Below are 20,772 nucleotides of genomic sequence, written 5' to 3' on the forward strand. Positions count from 1 at the left end.
AGAAAACTTATACCTCCATGGAATTCTTTTTGAGGGTTGTAGAAAGCTGGTTTTATTAATTGTGAAAGAAGATGAGGTAAAATAAATAGTGTTAAATAATTCAAAGCTTCTTCATAATTCATTTTGTATTCATTTTCCCTGAATAATTGGGAGAGACAGAAACCATGACATTCCAATCTCACTTTTTATGAACACCAAAGAGAAAAATTCTTTGATGTACAAATTCATGGAAAACCAATACCTGTCAAGTAATAAGAACTAGAGCATACTGAGCAGGCCTCCAGGAGAAATAAGACGTGGGAAAGGGCAATACAGGCAAATCCTCAGACCCAGCCTCTGAAAGTGAGAAGAGCCCTGAGGCTGTGTCTTGAGGCGAGGTTACTAGTGAAGATTCCCCAGGAATGAGAGTTTTGCTCTTAAGATGAATAAAAGGACAGAGGACCATGCCCCCACCCTAGCCCTCCACCATCCCCCAGTTCCACACACGAGCACAAACAATGCCCCAGATTTTTGGACTTCACACATTTTCTGGCTTGCAAACACCCAGAAGGCTTTTAAGCCCTTTTCCCCACAGCAGACAGGCAGTTCCATTAAAAAGGCCTTGTTACTGCAGAAAGCCATCCTTGGCATGTTTACCAGAGTCGACTCCATAATGATTTGGCTCTATTCCATCTTGAATCTGCTTTCTGCTGCTAGAAGATCCTCCCTTAATCACAGAATGTTGACAGAGCAGCCTGAAGGTTTGTTTACTATCTGGGCCCCACCGTTTGCAATTTCGTCTGCTCCATTGTGCCTTTTAAAGAAAGTAAAAGTTTGTCTCTTCTCACCAGACTGTTAAACACAGCATTATGTCCTGCATACAGTCACATTGTGAGTTGCTTGTGGTAAAATACAGTTGACTTCCACATGAAAGCAAGAATGACATGTTTGCCATCAAGTAGGAGGCCAGTACAGCCTCTTCCCCTCCATGTCGAAAGCCAGTTGATAGACTAAGTCTAGGGTCTGGCATGGAGTCTTACGTGTCACGGTTACGTGGACTAAATTAGTCAACTGCATGGGACTTAGCAGAAGCTTCAAAAGACTGGATGAGCATGCTCCCTTTCGCCCTATAGTTCATCAAAACCCAAAACCTCGTTTTACAAGCAAAGCCGGGCCTTTGATTTTCATATGGTTTCTCTGAAATCCAGAAATTTGGATGAAGTAGCATGAAGGCTGAGCCAGAATTAACCAAAGCAGCGGTCGCCTTGCCAAGAACACCCACGGCTTCGCCGTGTCCCAGCGTGACACGTGGGCTCCTCCTGTTCAGCCCAAGGGAGGCATCTGCTGGGGGGCTCAGAGCTCAGGGCTCCTTGTCAAGGCCAAGGACCATCGGGTGCCCTTCCAGATGCTGGACCAAACACAGAAACATGTTCCTGTGTCGTCCCATAGACGGTGGCGAGAGGAAAGTCCTTCTGTCTGTGGACAGAGGAGAAGAGTTTAAATGAAACATTAAATAAACACGTGGTTTTGGGATAAAAATGCAAATACAGACACTTGTCTGACAGGGAAGGTACAAATGGCCTCCTTGGGGTACTAATAGCTGTGAATACTTTTTCAGGGCCCACAGCCTGTCGCCCACAGACCACCAAGCAGCTTTCTACCTGGCTCTGCAGCTTGCCATCTCCAGACAGGTCAGTTCTCCAGCATCCCCTGCCCTGGCCGCCCGCTCTGCCTTGGCGCAGCTCCTTCAGTGCCTCGGTCTGAAGGGGTGGCTGGTCTTCCTTCATTCACCCGAGGCCGACCTGGAGCAGGCACTCCTCCCAGAGCACGTGGACTCCTCACGGCGAAGACCCTGGTGTTCTGGTCAGTTGGAGCATCAGCTGTGGAGACACAGGCCTACCAGGCTCTGCTTTTGGAGATTAAATCCGCAAGTCTGGAGGGCCCAGCCCCGGGGTCAGATGGCTCCCGGGGTTGTAGCATGCAGTGTATACCCTGAACCCAGGGGTCATCAAAGAGCCTTTGTCACTTTATACCAGAGCCCAGTGCTGAGCTGCCCTGTGGGGATTTAGTCACTGGTGGGGCCTGCTTGTCATGAGGATACCAGTGATTGACAGGAAGATGCCCACAGGCATAGACAAAAGATGCTGGTTCCTCTCAAATCTGTAGACATGAACAGTTACACACGGTGGCTCCTCCAAATAGGAGACTCAACGGCATGCTCCTCCATGGAGGGACAAGCTTTGCTGGCCTTCGTCTTCCCAACGGCAGCTTCCAGAAGCTGCCTTTGCCATTCTCATCCCCTCCCTTCCCCGCCCAGCTGTTCTGGAGACTCTGGCCACATGCCTGCCTGCCCACCAGGTGCAAGACACTGGTGGTCACCCCAGCACATTCCTGAGTGCTGACTGGAGGGTGAATCAAAGGTCAGTTCCTCAGACATGCCATTCCCCTGGCAGGCCTGGGCTGTAGGCATGCTTCTGACTTCCCCGAGGCCTGGGAACGGTGCTCAGAAGTGGCCCCCGTAGGCGACCTGGGGCCTGAGGAAACCAAAAGAGCTCTCCTGTCAAGGTCATCTCATCAGGCATTTTGCGGCTCACAGCTGGACTGCTTCTGCAACAGCTGTGGGCTGGTGGCAACCACCTGGTCTCTCTCCTCCCCTGAGAACTCTCGCCTCCTCCGTGAAGCCCCCTTCCCGCAGCAGCCTGCTCCTCTCCTTCCTCCAGCCTAGCTCTCCTGTTCAGTATCTTTCTCACTAGACTTGAGGTTCCATAAGGGCAGGAGCCCACGTCTGTCATCATTGCTCTGCCCTGGCAGCTGGAACGCTGCCTGACATGTGGCAGGAGCTCAGTAATACTCGCTGAATGAAGGAACCAGCATTGAATTCCTTCAAATCAGCCTAGCCCTTAAGGACATCACTTTGAACCCTGTATCAGTTTTTTCTCGATGGTGCTGGTCATCCCTGGGAATAGACATCGTGAGTGTACCGTCTGTCTGACCCTCCCAGAATACTCAGCTGAGTGCTGTTCACACAGCAGGCTGTCCCCTGGGGGTGGGAGAGGGGAAGTAGATGGAGCCTTGTGGGTGCAGCAGAAGCCTTCGTGGGCATGCAGCATGACAGCATGCAGTGTTTTCCTGCTCAGCGGGCGTGCGGCTATGGCCCTCATCGTCAAGAGCCAACGCCATTTGACCAGGAGGAGAGGACAGGGGAGGAGTCAGATCTAGAGCCACTCTCGTCTAGTGGCTGGGTGACCTTGCTCCAGTCATGTCACCTCTCTGGACTTCAGTGCCCTCCCTGTGAAATGGCAGGTGGGGCGGGATGATTTCCTCCCTCTGTACCAGCTGTGAGTCTATGGCTTAAAAGCTGAAAGCCTCTATAACCATCATTTTAACTTATATTCATCAAAAATGGGATTTCAGAGAGGAAAACAAACAGATTTGGGAAAGAGAAGGCTCCCTGCTAAGGGGTGAGGCTACTGAGGGTTTGGGGAAAAGCAGGAGAGCCAGAAGAGGTCCAGCCCAGGGCCTGGAGTTGGAGGCGAGAAAGGAAGGAGTCCCTGGATGTTGTGTAAGGATGCTGCAGTCCTGAGCCTGTTTCAAAATCCAGCTTCAGGTCCTAATTCTCCCTGGGTACTGTTAAACCTGCACAGAATCTTGAGTGTTCAAATATCCATTATGTATGCATTTTATCAACTCCTGCACTTGGATGATTTTGAAGAAAGTCTTGAACAGCTGTTGGATTTTAAAGGTTAAGGTTGTATCTGGTCCTACTTGAATCTGGATACACCTGCTTTGTATGTGGCATTGCAATTTGCTTCTTGGATGTAGTTGTTTCGGATTGTAGTTTGGGAAGGTGTGGGGTGTTTGTTTGTTTGCCTATTTCCTTGATGTCTAATGGAGACCCAGGACAGAGGAATTTGAAAAGAATCACAGGTGTGTGATCATTTGGAAAGCCGTTTAAGGTTTTGAAAATTATTAAGCACTTTCACTTCAGCAATACTTTAAAAAAGAGAGAGAGAGAATAATTTCAGCTAAGGAAGTTTAATTCCAATAAAAACTTCTGGCAATTTGTTATTTGTCTCCATTTAGAGTAAAATAATCTTGGGCATAATCAAGAGTAAATCAGATTTGTGGAAAAAGAGAGATTATTTATTTAGGGAGAAAGAAGAGATTTGGTATTGACAGGCTGAGAAACAGCCTCCTGTGTCACTTCATTAGTCATCCTGTCACTGGAGGGGCCTCTGTTTTCATGCTTGTGGTGAATATCCTGGGGTTGTTATAAAGACAGCTTAAAATCTGAGTGTGGCACGAGGTGAGACAACTTCTGGTGTTTACAGAGAATCACTGAAATGGTGGCTTCTTGCGCGTGCGCGCGTGTGTGTGTGTGTCTCTAAAAATTCTTTTTGGTTTTCTTTTAAACCAGATACCAGAGGCTCTGGGATACGTACGCCAAGCTCTTCAACTTCAGGGCGATGATGCCAACTCCCTGCACCTCCTTGCCCTCCTGCTGTCAGCACAAAAGCATTACCACGACGCTCTGAACATCATTGACATGGCCCTGAGTGAATACCCAGAAAATTTTATGTAAGTGATCCTGGACTACATATTGGTATTCTTCCTTCTCTCCAATCTGTCACAGTCCTTTGTGGGCATCCTGGCGATAAACAGTACAAAATGCCCTTTGTTCTTGTTTTTCCATGATATTTAGAAACAAACGTAGTCTGTCAGGTCAACCTTACTAAGTTGAAATACTTTGTCCATTCTCTCCCAGTGTGTACCTTTGAGGCACACAAGATGATTTTAAATGGATTATGGATGAACACTGTAATTTTAATAGTTATGTGTTTTTAAACATTTATTAGAAAAACTATAGCTGCACATCAAAGTGTGACTTCATAGAAATTATTGCTCAGAGTGAGATGAAGAGTTTTTAAAGGAGTTATTTTAAAGTCAATTTAAAGGAAAATATTAATATACATGGATATGTCAAAAGCTATGTTGAACAGACTCCGATGACTGAAATTTGGAAAACATTGCTTTATAGCTTGTTGGTCCTGTGTTACCAAGGACTTCCACTAGTTCCAGGTGATTATTATATTTTAGGCAACTTTGATCAGGATGCCTGACCTCTTTGTGTCTCAGTTTTATTCCGTGGGAAGTGGAATTCCTTCAATCAGTCAACGATATGTGTACGTAACCTAAGGGTTGTCATCACAGACTGTGAGGTGCTGGAATTGTCAGCTTATCTTCACCTCTTTCCTCTGAATCACTGAAGCCAGGCCAGTTGGTTAGGCTTTGTTGAGAAGGGCATTGTCTTTTGGGCTACTCGGTTCTTATTTTATCCTCCGCGGAGTAGCTTAGTAACCGGTACACAGTGGCCAGAAACAGTAAACAGTCCTGCAGGCTGGCAGGTTCTAATTGTCCAAGTGGCAGGGTCAGCAGTGCGGGGGGCGGCCGGGGCAGGGGGAGCAGGGAAGGCTGGCTCGCTTCACTCTGAGAAATAACACAGTCGCACATTTTAAGTGGCTGGGCCTTGGCTTTATTTCTCTGCCTCATCACCTCTCTGTGGTTTTAATCAGTGCATTTCAGCAGCTCCCCTTGGAAAATTGGTTCACACATTTCCATTACAAACATTGCTTTGTCTTCAAGCGAAAGGGCACTTCTCTTCTCCCTGTCGAGAAAATTCTCATTATCATCCAGGAAACCTCTGATGAGAGATTTCTTTTGTAGGTTCAGCTATTTATGCAGAGTGAATTAAAGAGCTTTGCCGCAGAGCTTCACTTCCTGCAGGTCTCAAACTTGCTCTTTTGCACACCGAGCATATTTCTGGGTTTTATCCAAAGCTGGTTAGTCCATGGAACCTTAAAGTGGTTAAAGCACTTTTAAAAATACTCGGTTTTTCACCCATCAGTGAAGTATAGCCTGATGCAATTGAATTCAGCTTCTCTCATCAATATTTATAAAGTGGCCGTCTCTGCCTCCCTCCCCAAGTACCTTCATTAGACGTTAGATGTTAGACTCCAGCGTGTGGCTCCTGCGTAGACAGCCTGGGGTATCATCCGAGACGAGGCTTATTAAACTAATAGCCACACCACACAGTAAGCAGTAAACAGTGGTGGCTAATATGGTAATGCCTCCAAGTGACAGCAGCTGACAGCCTTTTCAAGTAGTAGAAGTAAGGAACAGCAGTGGAGATATTTGAGGAATGCGAGCCTGTTATTTTAATGTTAAGCTGTAAGCTCAAAAAAGCAAAGCATATGGCAGCAGGGCTGAGAGCAGCCGATGACTTGTTTGCTTTTTAAATATTTGTATTTCTTCCTTTGTGATGGGAAACTTCTTCCCAAGAACACTTTATTAAAAGTCAGGGCCAGATGTAGTGAGTGTATCGCATGTTTTCTTTCCGACCTGGGTAAAAATGTCTCGACTCCAACCTAAACCAGATTATGTAGGCACTTGTCCCAAGTGCCAGGTAGCATCTGTTTGTTTGTGACAAGCTTGTCTGCAGCAGAACTGTAGACTCTTGGAAGCCTGGGGTGGCCTCGTGGTTCTTGTGTCCTAGCAGCCGTAACCTCCCACAGACTGAGTGTGTCATGGGTGTTTTATCCATCCCTGCTAGCTAGGGGTGAGAGCCTTGCCCTCCGTTCGGGTCAGGTCTGTCCAACAGTTGAGCACTGAACCCGTTGAACCGAGAATTGATTGAACTAGCCTCTTAGCTCAATGCAGAGAACTACAAAACTTTCTGGTCCCTGTTAAGGTTATTCAAAATACTGAACCACCAACTTTATTGTCTCATGGTGACAGTAAGGATGAGTAACACTGGAGAGACCAGCTGCTCCTCCAAGGGCATTCAGCTGTCCTCACCAGTCCATTTAAGGCATTTGTACGTGGCAATCACCCAGTAATAAGTAGGAATTCATATTGTCATTACTACTAGTACAGTGTCTTTAATTGTGATATTTTAGAATCAAATTATTGAATATTGAGTAGAAGCAAAAGACTATTTATGAAATCTATTTAAAATAATGATACAACTAACATATGTGTACCCACTTCTTCGTTTAAGAAAAAGAACATTGTGGGGGAGGGTATAGCTCAAGTGGTAGAGAGCATGTTCAGCATGCATGAAGTCCTGGGTTCAATCCCCAGTACCTCCTCTAAAAATAAAAAATAAAAACCTAATTGCCTCACCCCCAAAAAGCAAACAAAAAGAAAAAGATCATCGATGTTGCCTATGAATTTCCTGTGCACTCCCGCTGTCCTATTCCCTTACCTCTGGCCTCACAGGTTAACCACCATCATGAATTCTGTGTTGAGCATTCTCTCATGTTTCTATACCATGTATGTTTGTACTCCTAAATAATAAGAATTTCTAGGTAGAGAGGATGTAGCTCAGTGGTAGAGTGTGTGCTTAACATGCATGCGGTCCTGGGTTCAATCGCCAGTACCTCCATTAAAATAAACAAACAAACAAACAAACCTTCCCCACTAAAAAGAAAGAAAAAAAAAGCAAAGAATAAAAATTTCCAGTTTAGCATATTGAAAAAAATTTTAATGGAATTGTACCAAACATGTACAATATGCTACTTGCTTTCATTGCTTAACATGATGTTCCTGAGGTTCTCCCTTCTTGCATACAGCAGCAGTTTATTCATTTATACTGATGGATAGTATTTTATTGTATAAATATATTAAGGTTTATTTTTCTAGCCTACCGTAAGTGGATATGTGGGTTGTTTTCCGTTTTCGGCTATTGTGAACGATGCTGCGGTAAATGTCCTTGCACGGTTCTCCTGGTGCACAAGTGTAAGCTTTTCGTTAGGTCGACACCTAGGAGTGAAATTGTTGGGTCATAAGCTGCGAGTATCTTCAATTCTACCAAATAATTCCAAACTGTCCTCCAAAGCCGACATGTCATTTGCATCCCCAGCAACAGCGCCCGGGAGACATGCAGGTCCAAACACCAACGCTAGGTGTTAGGCGTGTTGATCGCTGGTCAGTGGTGTCACATTGTGAGTTTAAGCTGCATGTCCTTCATTATCAATGAGGTTGAACACCTTTTTATTTGCTTATTGGTCACCAAATTTTTCTCTTTTATGAAGCACACATAGAAGTCTTTCTTCCTTTTCTATTTGGTTGGTATTTTTCAATATTAATTTGTAAGATTTCTTTATATATTATGGTTAAAAATGCTCTTGTTGGTTATATGTGTGGTAAAAATCTTCTCCCAGTCTGTGTCTTGTCTTTGCTTTCTCTTAATGATACCTTTTGATGAGCAGAAGTTCTTAATTTTTAAGTATAGTTGAATTTATCAGTGGCATCTATGGTTAGTACTTCTGTGTCTAGTTTAAGACACCTTTCCTAGGTCGTCTTCTAAAGCTCTCTCATGTTCTCTTTCACCCTTGAAGCTAGGCGTCCATCTGTAAGTGACTGTTTTATGTACGTGAGTGTCAGAGATCCAATGTAGTTTTTTCTCACGTGGTTACCGACTGTCCCAGCATCACGTATTGAAGATTCCTTTCCTGGTTCCTCCCCAGGGCCACTTTTTTCTTAAGTCAAGTGTCCATATGTGTGAGGGGCTGTCTCTGAGCTTTCCACTGGGTTCCGTTGGGCAGGGTGCCCGTCTCGTCTCGGAGTGACTGCCACTCTGTCATCCTTCTTACAACTTTATTACACGTGAGGTCAGCCCACCCCTGCAGCTTGCTCCTCAGGGATGTTCTGGCTGTTTTCATGACTTTGAGCTTTCATATAAATCTACAAATTAGCTTTTCAAGATCCACAAAAAAAATCTGTTCAGATTTTGATTGGAATTACATTTAATCCAATAGCTTAGTTTGGGGAAAATTAGATATTTATGACAGTGGGTTTTCTAATCTATGGTCATTATCTCCCTAATTATTTAGGCTTTTAAAAATGCTTTTTAAGAGAAGTTTTATAATCTTCTTCATAATGATTTTATGATGTTTACTAGATTTATTCTTAGCTACCTGAAAAAAATTCCATGCTTTTCTGTTTAAACCTCTATTTAAGAGGTTAAGGAAATTTACTTCTTCCCAAGAGTTTTTTTTTTTTAATCATGAATTGATGTTGAATTTTATCAGATGATTTTTCAGTATTTATTGAGATGATTATATGATTTTACTCCTTTCATCTGTGAATATTATATTGATACTTTTAAATGTTGTTAACCTTGTATTCTTGGAACAAGCCCAACTTGATCATGATCCACTAGTTTTTTTTTTTAATGGATTCTGTTTACTAAATTTTTAAAAGAAGATTTACATTTATGTTTATGTGTGAAATAGCTTGTAATTTTCCTTTCTCTTTATATCCTTGTCAGGTTTTGACATCAAGGTTAGGCCAGCCTCATAAAATGAGTTGGAGTAGTTCTTTTTTGTGTGTTTTGGAATCTTTGTGTAAGATTGGAATTATTTGTTCCTAGAATAATAAGTTTTGGTTGAATTTGCCTATAAAACCATCTGGGGCTGGTCTTTTTTCCATGGAAAGACTTCTGATGCTTTTTAAAAATAGTTATAAGATATTCAGGTTTTCTACCTCTTATTTTATTAAGCTATGTTTAATATCCTCTGTATACGTTAAGAATTAGTCCATTTAATCTAAATTCTGAATTTTATTGGCATAGAGTTGTTTATCATGTTTTAAAATTATTTATTGTCATACAGCATCTGTGGTTAAGTCTTTTTCCTTCCTAATATTGTTTAATATGCCTTCCTTTTTTTGTTTTTTCATCTTGAACAGTCTTGCCAGAAATCTGTCATTGATCTTTTCAAAGAACCAGAAGCTTTTTTATCATCTTGACTATACATCTACTTTTTCTTTTATGAATTTCTGTCCTTATTTCTATTATTTCTTTTCTCCTATTTTCTTGAAGTTTGTTCTGTTTTGTTTTATTTGGTTTTCCTTCTTAACATTTTAAGTTGGATGTTTAGTTTATTAGTTTTTTGACTTTCTCATTTTCTGACATAGCATTTAAGATAAAATATTCCACTAAGTACTGCTTTAGCTATAAACCACAAGTTTCAATATGTGAATTTTTGTTCTTGTTTAGTTCTAAATATTTTTAAATGTCCATTATTCTTTTTTTGACTCATTATTTTAGAACAGTGTTTTTTGAGGGTTTTTGTACTTATCTTTTGTCAATGGGCTTTTAACTTCATTGAATTGTGTTCAGAGACTATAATCTATACAATTTGAAATTTGTTGAGATTTGTATTATGGCCCAGCATATAGTCCCTTGTTATAAATATTTCATATGTGCTTGAAAAGAATGCTTTCTGCATTTGAGGGTAAATTTTTGTATATTTTATATTTTATTAGGTTAAACTAGCAACTCTGCTATTCAGATCTTTATTCTTATCAATATTTTTTGTCTACTTAATCTATCAATTATTGAGCAGAGGTATGTTGAAATCTACCACTAGAATGGTAGATTTTCCTGCTTCACCACATAGTTATAGCAATTTTTGCTTTATATATTTTAAAACCATGCTGTTAGGTGCATATAAATTTAGAATTGCTATGTCTTCTTGGTAAATTCAGCCTTTTACCAATATGTAAGAAGTTGCATAATTCATTTTTCCTTAAAGTCTATTTTGTATGATCTATACACACATCCATATCCACATATTTCTGTGCCTATACATATATACACACATACAATATGTGTGTGTGCGCTTGGAACACATTTTCCATTCTTTTACTTTGAACTTTTTATATTCTTATGTTTTAGATGCATTCTTGTGCTCATTATATATAGCTGTTTTTTTTTTTAAACTCAGGCTGAGTCTTATCTGGAACATGTAGGTCATTTCCATTTATTGCAAATACTGACATATTTATATTAGTGTCTTCCACTTCATTTGTGTTTTCTGTATGTCCTGCTCTTTTTTCATATCTCTTCCTCTCCTTTTCTACCTTCTTTTAGAGTGATTATTTTTTATTACATATTTTTCCTTTACTAATTTGGAAAAGAAACATTGTTTTGGTTGTTGTTGTTTAGTGATTATCCTAGAAATTTTATTAAGGGCCTGTTGCTGGCAAACTTTCTCCATTTGTGTCTAAAATGGTATTTGGCTTTACTCTCAAAAGAGATTTGCAGACTGGATCTCTGAGTCTAGGCTCACGTTTCCTCACAGAAGAAGTGATCTTGTTCTTTTAGTGGTTGTTGAGAAATCAACTATTTGTTTAATTTTAGTTCATTTCAGTGTCATCTGTCTTTTCTCTCTGGCTGCTTTAAGTGCCATTGTTGGTGATGCTTGGCCTTTTCACTGTGATATGGCTAAGAGTGGATCCTGCTCGGGACCCACTGGACTTGTTAAAACTGTGGCTTGGTATGTATGGTTTGTGTTGTTTATCATTTCTAGAAAATTCTCAGCCATTGTTTCTTCCAATAGTTCTTCTCTTATAGGTGGCATATAGTTGGCTCTTGGTTTTTTATTTAGTCTAATAATTTCTGCCTTTTGTCTCAAGTGTTTGGTCCATTCACATTTAATACAACTAAATATGACTGAATATATATCTGCCATTTCTATATATGTGTCTTGTCTTTTTTGTTCCTCTTCTATTGCCTTTTTTTTCTTGTTGAAAAATTGTTTTTTAAAACCTATAACTATTAAATACCTAAACAAAAGAATGAAAGATTAGTATTTGTTGATTATGCGTTAAATGTCTCTAACACACTGTAAGGTTTTCCCAAAATAAACTTTAACAAAGTACACATTTTTATGTTGAACAGTGTTCATAAATCTTGAGAGATTCACTATCTCTTGTACTTGGTATAAGAGCCTCGATCTTTCTTCTTTTGAAATGCAGCTTTGCAAAAATGTCCTAATTGATTAATACATTTTACTTAGTAATTTTCCTCATTGGCCCAAGAAGTAGGTGCCAGGTAATGTTGGAACTGTTGTCTCTCCTGAAGACAGTGTGTCTGGGGCTAAGTCAGGCCCTCACAGACATTGTGTTTCTTCCATGGGATTATTTATTTTTAGATAAAATATTGCAAGGAGAACTGACAGTTGGTTTCTTTTGTCTTTGGAAAACACATCAGAGAGTATCATACCAGTGGTGGCATTTGAGAACTTTAGTGTAACTGAGATGTGTTATTCGAATTCAGCTGCTAAGGGCAGCCACGCCAGGGTGCAGTTTCTTGCCCTGAGACAAATTGTGGTTGTACAACTTTCCTAATTACAGATTCTTAGTTGATTTGAATTTTACTCTTTCCTCCTTAAATAGAACACATGCACTCCCTGATTCACATGCTCTCCGAGAGGTCATCACATCAGTAGCACACTTAAGAAACCATCAAGTGTCACCACAAAAAGCACCAAAAAGCAACTTTTGAGACTTCTCAAAAATACAAATACAAGTGAAGTGAGATCATTATGCTGTTTGGACAACTTTTTAAAGTGTGTTTTCGGATCCATGGCTTTGATACCTCAGATGTCGAAACAAACCCTCAGTCACCAGATTGGAAGATGAGCTCTTCTTCTTCCACAGGTCGTCTTCTGCTCGCCCATGTGTGGAAGCAGATTTTGTCAGACAATCACATTTCTGTTTACACCAATAGGAACCAACTGTATGGAAAGAAATGAAGATATATAACATTCATTATTTCGTCCATTTGTTCACTCATTTAGCAATAATAACCACTAGCATTTACTTACTGCTTTGTGACAGGCAACTCTTATCAGGACTTCATATATTTTAAACTAATTTAATAATCCTGAGACCGTCAAAGGTTGGTAGTATGATCATCCCCATTTACAGCTAGGGAAACTAATGCACAGAGAGGTTAAGTGATTTGTCCAAGATTATGCACCTAGTAAGTGACAGAGTCATGCTTTGAACCCAGGCAGGCTGGCCTTGGCCTCTGCACTCTGTGCCTTTAAAGCCCTGCATTCTCCCCACAGTCCAGTTGCCACGTGTAGGGTTGGGGATGCTGTTGTGAACAAGAGAAAGACAGTTTATGCTCTCTTAGAGCTAACAGTCCACATGAGCAGGATTTCTATCCTATCTCCTTTGTTAATCTCTCCAATAAACCAGAAAACATGATGAGGATCATTCTTTTCTTGAGTGGAGTATATATCTGGTTTAAAAACAAATCATGACTTGACAAGTTAGACTGTGTCTTTTTCTCACTGTGTCTCACTTAACACACACACGCACACTCAGAGAAACTCAGTTTAAGCTGAAATATCATATTGAGTAATGTGTTGATGTAGCAATTACTGAGAGGCCAGGTGTTATGGGCTATTTTTATGCCTGAGCTGAGTGATGGAGTAATGAACATGCCCATTAAATTTGCATTTGATAGAAAGTTGGACCACAAAGAAGGAGGCTGTTCATCTTCTTACACTAGAGAAATGATCCATGGATACCCGAAGGGTGTTTGGGAGGGATGAGTGCAAGGTAGCCAAACCAGGGGTGCCTGTTCTCAGATACAAGTTGGGGAGGGGATCTTTGGGCAGAGAGTGGGTGACAGCCTAAAAGACACCACAGATCAAAGTAGAGCAAATTAAGTGGGACAGTAGCTTATTTCAAATCAACTTGCCACAATTAAAAAAAAAAAACTCAAATAAAAAATGGCAAAGGATTTGAATAGACATTTTTCCAAAGTAGATATTCAGATGGCCAATAAGCACATGAAAATATTCTTAGCATCACTCATCATTAGGGAAATGCAAATCAAAACCACAATGAGATACCATTAGGATGACTATTATTACAAAAACAAACCCAAAACCCAGATAGTAACAAGTGTTGGAGAGGATGCAGAGAAGCTAGAACCCTTGTGCTCTGCTGGTGAGAATGTAAAGCGGTGCTGCTACTGTGGAAAATAGTATGGAGGTCCCCCCCCCAAAAAAATAGATAACTATATGATCCAGCAATTCCACTCCTGGGTAAATACTCAAAAGAATTGAAAGAAGGAGCTCAATTGAGATGTTGTACACTCATGTTCATTTCATGGTAGAATTATTCATAATATCCAAAAGGTAGAAGGGACCCAGGTATCTGTGGATGGATGAATGGATAAACGAAAGTCGGTACACACATACAATGGAATGTTATCCAGCTTTAGAACATTGCTGTTCTAAACAATGCTGACACATTGCTACGACATGGATGAACCTTGACGATGTTATGGTAATGAAATAAGCCAGTCACAAAAGGACAAACACTGTATGATTACCCTTATATGAGAGTCCCAGAGTAGTCAAAATCACAGAGACAGAAAGTAGAATGGTGGGTGCCAGGAGCTGGGGAAGGTGGGGAGTTACTGTTTAATGGATACAGAATTTCAGGTTTGCAAGATGAAAAAGGTTCTGGAGATGGATGGTGGTGGTGGTTGCACAACAGTGTGAATGTACTGAATGCCACTGAACTGTACACTTTAAAACTGTAAATTTTATGTTCTGTATATTTTACCACAGTTTTGAAAAATCAACTTCCTGACCTCTCCTTTTTGACATGTGGTGGCAGGAGGGTTTCCAGCATCCTCGCAGGGCTGAGAGTAGGTGGCGGGGGCCCTCTGCCCTTGGGTTCTCTGGTTCTGGATAATTAAGCCACTATTCTTCTGGGAGGGACTTGCTGAAGCAAGGAAGCAGCCTCTATCTACTCCAGCCATTTCTGTAATCTTTCTGTGAGGTTCTGGGTCTATGGGTTGCCTTCAGTAAAAGTAGATGCTTGTCAAGAGGGACAGAATCCCCCCAAAGTGGTGAAAAATGTCCTAGAAACTGAAGATCAGGGTTGTGAGACAAGGGGAGAAGAACTGGAAAAGAGGAGCTGAAGGAGAAATGTTTTCGAAGCTGTTTGCTTATGAGAGGATCCTCCTTCCTCCAGGGCTGGGGAGGCTCGTCCGCAGATGGGGTTGTGCTGGCACAAACTCTTCTCCCCATTTCCGCGTGCCCAGTGTGCATGTGGCTGTTTGCCCCCAGTTTACAGTCCTCACAGGAATACTCTGCTTCCTTTCCTGAGAGTCCCCCCTTACCTGGTTCTGTCTGAGCATGCCGGAGACAAAACCTTCAGGGCATGCTGAGCTTCCTGGCTGCTGGGAGAGGCCAGGCCAGGGCAGCCACACAGAGCCAACCATCCCCCATGGTGGCATGCGGAAGGCTTATTTTTTTCAGTGCTTAACTTTACAGCGCCTCAAATTCTAGAGATCTGATTCTACCATTCAAAAGATGGAGTATCATCTTCAGAAATCATGAAGAGGGGTGTTTCCTGGAAATCTCTGGACCCCCAGCCTCTAGCCCAGAGCTTGGCTCGCTGGAAACATCACTATGTATTTGTGCAGTGAGTGGTTGAAACTGACAACCTTGCTGAGTGGCCCGGAGGCCTTAGTCCATAGCTAAGCATGTCTACCTGTGTTTCTTCTAGCATCCATTTCCTTTTTCACTCTGCCAACTTCCGCTAAGTGATGAAATGAGGATGTCTGCTTTCTGCAAACGTCATATAAAGCTCCTGCTAGTTACCCTGCCAAGCGTGAAAAAACTCAAAAGGTCCAAATATAGTTGAATGCCAGTTCATGGTCTTTTGCATTTTAAGGTAATGAAAATATACTAGTTCAAAACAAAACAAAACATCTGAGTGCAAAGGAGAGCAAAAAGAGAAGCTCCCAATTTATCCCCTAAGCATTTTTGTGGGATCCTGGGCTGAAACAGCTGGTGGGGACACATCACCCACCTGCAGAGGGTCAGACTCACTGTCCTTTAACTATTCCCCCAGTTAAGGATCAGAGAGCCCTGCTTTCTGCCAAGTGTATGCCAGGCCAAGGCCAAGGCCAAGGAGAGCCACGGCCAAGGGAGGCGCCATCCCTGCTTTCACACACCTCACTGTGCGATGTGGAGGGGTTGCCATGGGCTGTGCTGAATGCCTCAGAAGAACAAAGATCACCATTGCGGCCACCACCACCCATGCCATCCAGGAGCAGCGCAGTCCCCACCGTCTCCCTTGGCACCTTGGAAACAAGCAGAACAAAACCAACCAAACCTCATGGTGTGCTAAGTGGGAACATACAGGAGGTAAAGAGAGAACATGGGTAAAACAGGCCAGGATTCACAGAAGCAGGTTTCTGTGCAAGGACTCATGGCCACATTCGGCCTCTGATCCCGGAGGGACGCCTTGTCCACCTCTGGTCCCAAAGAGCCAGCCAACTTCCCAGCACCATTTCTTCCTTTCCAGCGCCCTTCCTGACTTTGGGTGGAGGGTGCCAGCTCTGAACCACAGAACTTCAGGGATCCCTTTGAGTCCATGTGTCACCTGGCCAGGCCCTCTACCTTCTAGGTCTCAGTGACTATAGAATTCCCATTCCTTTCACATCTGCTGTTATCCCTGAAATGGGCCCAAATGTGTCATTTCTTTTTGAGCTCCCATCCTCAGACTCGGGGATGTGGGGCAATAGGGCAGCTGAGTCAGAAATAAAGACAGGGAAGTCCTGCAGAGAGATGGCCTTTGGGGAGTGGCCGGTCAGTGGATCTGCTTTTGGTTCACACCCTCCCCATTTTAGAGATGACCAGTGGCTTTGTGGTTCAGAGAGAATAAACAGTTTCTTTTTAGAGCCAGAGTAGTTAAATGAGAAAACCTGCTTGCAAATATTTCCTGTCCCCACGTTTACGTACCAGATAAGTCTCTGGGCCAAAGGCACTTGCTCACCGACTCGCTCACCAAACTAGGGGGCAGGGGGTTCTCTGCCTCCTACTTCTGTGCACCCCTCCCAGCTCCTGGTACTGCCTGGTCAGACAGGGCTCAGGAAATCGTCCCAACTGTTGGGGTCAGTGGTCATAACACTGAATGAAATGGCTCCCTTCATAAAAGTGTCAAACTCGGTCACTTGGAGGAGGCCTTTCAGACCTGGCCAGTGATTCTGCAGGTGTTTTCAGTTCAGCCTGTCCAGGTCATTTCCAGCTTAGGTTCCAGGCCGCTGATCGGAGCTGAGATAACTAGCTGAGGTGGGAGCAAAGAATAAGCCAAACTGGGGTTTCTTGAGGTGATTTATTTCAGCTAAATATGTCAGTTGTTTGTTTGTTCTAAAAATACCACCAGGAGGATGGGGGAGCAGTCCAGATTGTTGACACTTTGACTGAAATGAGAAGCAAAATGTAACTGATACGGAATCTAGCAGGAGTCCCTGCCTGTCACAGAGAGGAGGCAGGATGAGGATACAGAGAGGCTCAGAGACGGCGGGGACCGTCCCCAGCACCGCCGTCACTCACGAGCAGCCTCCCAGGCGAGGACGAGGGGCTGCTGAGTTCTGTACAGCGGGCTGTCTGCTCCTGACACTTTGTTTTGTTGAGCAAGCGTGGTGTCGATTTTCCCAGGAACCAGCAGATCTGGGAGCCTGGACTGGGGTGAGATTCATGGTGACAGGGAGGCCAGCGTGGAAAATGTGCTGAATGACCCCCCCAAAATCTGCCGGCACTGTGCGGCCCCTCTTTTCCAGCAACCACAGGCCCTGAAAGTGCTCAGATTTCTAGAACTTCCTCAGTGGTAAAAAAAAAAAAAAGAAAAAAAAACAACCTACCAGACAGAAGTCTGCCATCGAGCTACCTGGGCCGGTTGCTCAGCAGGGCTTTGTTCTTAGAGAGATGCGCTCGTGACAAGAGTCATACCTTTCAAACCCTACTTTGGTGGTTCTGTTAGCAAACCAAGCAGGAGTCAGCATGTGCTTTGGGGGTTTGTCAAGGAAACCAGGTACTCAGATTTGATCCCTAAAAAGCTGGCAGACTAGGGATTTCCCAGTGAGCAGACATGTGTTAGCAGAGTTCCAGGAGGTTAATGTATGTTCCATCAATGTCTGCATTTGGTTACCTTTAGGGCAGGCAGGCAGGCATGATTCTGGACACTCCCTGAGCTCTTGAGCCCAGCTCCTGTTTATTTGCCTGGTTCTGGAAGACATTTGAGTTTTCCCACCCTGAAGAGGACCCCCAAGGGAGTGGATGACTGGCTAGTGCTCTGTAGGCTCGGGGGTTGCCCTTTATGTGGGTGACAATGTGAATGGTGCCCCTGGATGAGTACGCTGACCCTCCCTGGAGATGGTCAGGAAGGGCCTGGACGGGGTTATAGCACAGCCACCAGGATGCCATCCAGGGAATCTCTCCAGAAGGAAGGGAAGCAGTCTGTTCCAGACCACAGGTCAGGTCAGCCTTCGTTTGTAAGCTTAATGTAAGTGGTTGATCAGAATTCCCTCTGAATTTAAGAATAGAATACCCTCAAAATTCTCACTGGGATGAAATAAACACAGGTAGAATTTCCGAAGTGTAGGGGCTATGGGAATGCTGTTCCTCTTAAAGGGGTCTTAAAAAAATCAGACCATTGAAGGTTAGGATGGAGAGTTGTGAAGTAGAGTGGTGCTTTTTGAACTCAAATTTGCACACATATCACCTGGGAATCTTGTTGCATGAAGATTCTGATCCATTGGTCTAGAGTAGGGGTATTTTCTGCATTTTTCACTTGCTCCCGGGGGATGCAGAGGCTGCCTGGCCTGGCAGCACCGAGCAGCAAAGCATCATAGGCCCTCTCAAGGCCTTCTCCAGCTTTGGGTTAATGGGAAGAATCTGTACTTTTTCCCTAATAGGTCAATGAACAGCATGCCAGTACAGCAATTAGGTGAGCCATATGATCAAGGAAACTGTTTATTTCCTGTGTTGTAGCTGAGTAGATAGATCATTCACTCAGGTGACATTTATTGAACAGTCATCATTAGTGAGACCCCGAGCATCATTTGATGTCTAATAGGAGCAGTCACAGGAATTGCCTCCACATCCCAGCCCTTCCAGCGGTTGTCAGAGGAGCCTCAGGAGCTGGAGGCTTCAGCTCGGGGCCGGCGTGGCTGCAGCCCACCTGTCATTGGCTCACCTGGTGATGACTGGGCCTGTGGGACCGCGCCAGGCCCGGTTGCTCGCAGGCCTGTCACGGCGTGGATTTTCAGTGATGGTGACTCAGCCCTGGATCAGAGGCTGCTTTTTACAGAGAACACCACCTCCTGGGACTGGATTTCTTTGGGAACCCAGACAGGAGAGCAAGGGCCCTGAGACCAGTAGGCCATCAGAAAGGTGGGCGACAAGGAATTGAGATGGATTTTTTTTTCGTGACACCACGCTGGAATCTGAAAGCAGCCCGCAGCCCTCTCTGAGGGGCTGGTTAGAGGTCGTTGGTAAGAGCGTCTGCAGAACCAGCGAGGGGCTGCCGCTCAGTCCTTTCAGACTCCTTTCCCAGCTGACTCACTGGCTTCAGATTTCCACCTCTCCTCCTAGTCACCACGTGCTTGGGGCACATCTCTTTTGACTGCTCTTACCATTCTGATCTGGGGCTGCCAGACCATCTTCCTAATTTAAAATTTCATTTCAACATACCTGCCTCCCTAGCCCCACCCCCACCTCTGCTTGGTGCATTATTTCTTTTAATTATTTCTTTTAAAGTGCCTTTTATTATTTCCTTTAATCTGGCAACAGATGCTCACTTCCCGTCGGGTGTCTGGCTGCCAGCACCACTCCAGCTCTCAGGTCAGGCTCCCTGGAAGCGAGAGATGGGCGGTATTGAAGGCCCCTGTGGCCATTGCCCCTCCTGGGCAGATACCACATGCATTCTCTGCACAGCTGTTTTGCATCCATGCCTACATTCAGCAGATAAACAAAGACAGGTCCCTGGCATGCTGAGCCCAAGAGCACACAAACACAGATCAGCGCGAAATACCAAACGTTCAAGGTTCCCGTGGTTTTCTTTCTGAATCAGCTGCCTTGAATACAGCGTTTACAGATCTGCTAATTAGAGTTTTATTTATTAATACCTATGTTTCCTCCGTGACGCGTTTAATGAGCTCATTTTTTATTACTGCCAAGTAAGGTTGGAGGGAATTGCTACCATAGTATTCCTCTAAACTTTTCTAATTTATTTCCATTAAGAGTTCTTCACCAGAAAGCTTTGTGAGGCATATTCAATTTCAGAGTTTAGCAATATCTACCCTTTTAGCTTTATCTCGGTCCCCAACCTCATATCCCAGACTCCAGACATTCCCTGAGCACACCTGCCTTTGCTCAAAATGTTCCTTCCACCAAGGTCCCTCCCCTCTGCCTCTCCCACTCTAATTGTGCAGGTCCTACTTCTCCGCTATCTTCCATGACCCCCAGGCAGATTCTGTCTCCTTCTGTTTGTGCAGCCAAGGAACCTTGTCCATATGCCTGTTTGTGTTCATCACATAGCATGTGTATATAACACTAGACTATGAGCTTTGGGAGGGGGAAGATACTCTGTCTTATTCCCCTCTGTGGCCTTGGGCATAACAGGCATTTTTTTTTAATGACTGACAAAAGGATGAACAAATTCAATTTCATTATCTGGCACATTGACGTAGAGGTAGTCAACTGTACAAATATGGGGTGAATAAACAGATAACAAAAAACATTTTTATATATGAGATGAAGAAGAAGATAGATGCTGCCCAAGGTTGGGGGTCATGGGAGATATCCGATGGGGAGATTGTCACAGGTGGAGTGGGAGGGGTGCAGGCGGGAGGACTTCCAGGCAGGCAGAGGGAACACCACGGACTCAGGCAGGGAGATGTGAGGGTCTGCGATAAGCTCGAGGAATCCTGTGGAGCCTGGGACTCGTGGGAGTGGGGTCCAGGATAAAGATAAACCAGAGGGATGTGCTGGAGGCGAGTGTCTACTGGCTGGGGGCAGTTTCCAGGGGGTGAGGAGAGTCTTCCTGGGGGTGAGGATTAGACCATCCTCATCCCTGATTAAGTGCCACCCTGATACCTGATACATTCCCTAAGGTGCCCAGTGA

The 20,772-nt window shown here is 43.7% G+C and overlaps 1 protein-coding gene across 7 annotated transcripts in view; it reads left to right on the forward strand.

Moving 5' to 3' along the window:
* TTC7B (tetratricopeptide repeat domain 7B) overlaps positions 1 to 20,772 on the forward strand; it is a 225,336-nt gene that overhangs the window by 133,734 nt on the left and 70,830 nt on the right. For all 7 annotated transcript variants that reach the window (XM_074365147.1, XM_074365148.1, XM_074365151.1 and 4 more), the window contains 2 exons: positions 1,598 to 1,670; positions 4,397 to 4,557. In XM_074365147.1, coding sequence (XP_074221248.1) covers positions 1,598 to 1,670; positions 4,397 to 4,557 — 234 coding nt within the window. The remainder of the gene's footprint in view (positions 1 to 1,597; positions 1,671 to 4,396; positions 4,558 to 20,772) is intronic.

Source organism: Camelus bactrianus, chromosome 6 (genome assembly GCF_048773025.1).
Source record: "Camelus bactrianus isolate YW-2024 breed Bactrian camel chromosome 6, ASM4877302v1, whole genome shotgun sequence".
Classification (NCBI taxonomy): domain Eukaryota; kingdom Metazoa; phylum Chordata; class Mammalia; order Artiodactyla; family Camelidae; genus Camelus; species Camelus bactrianus.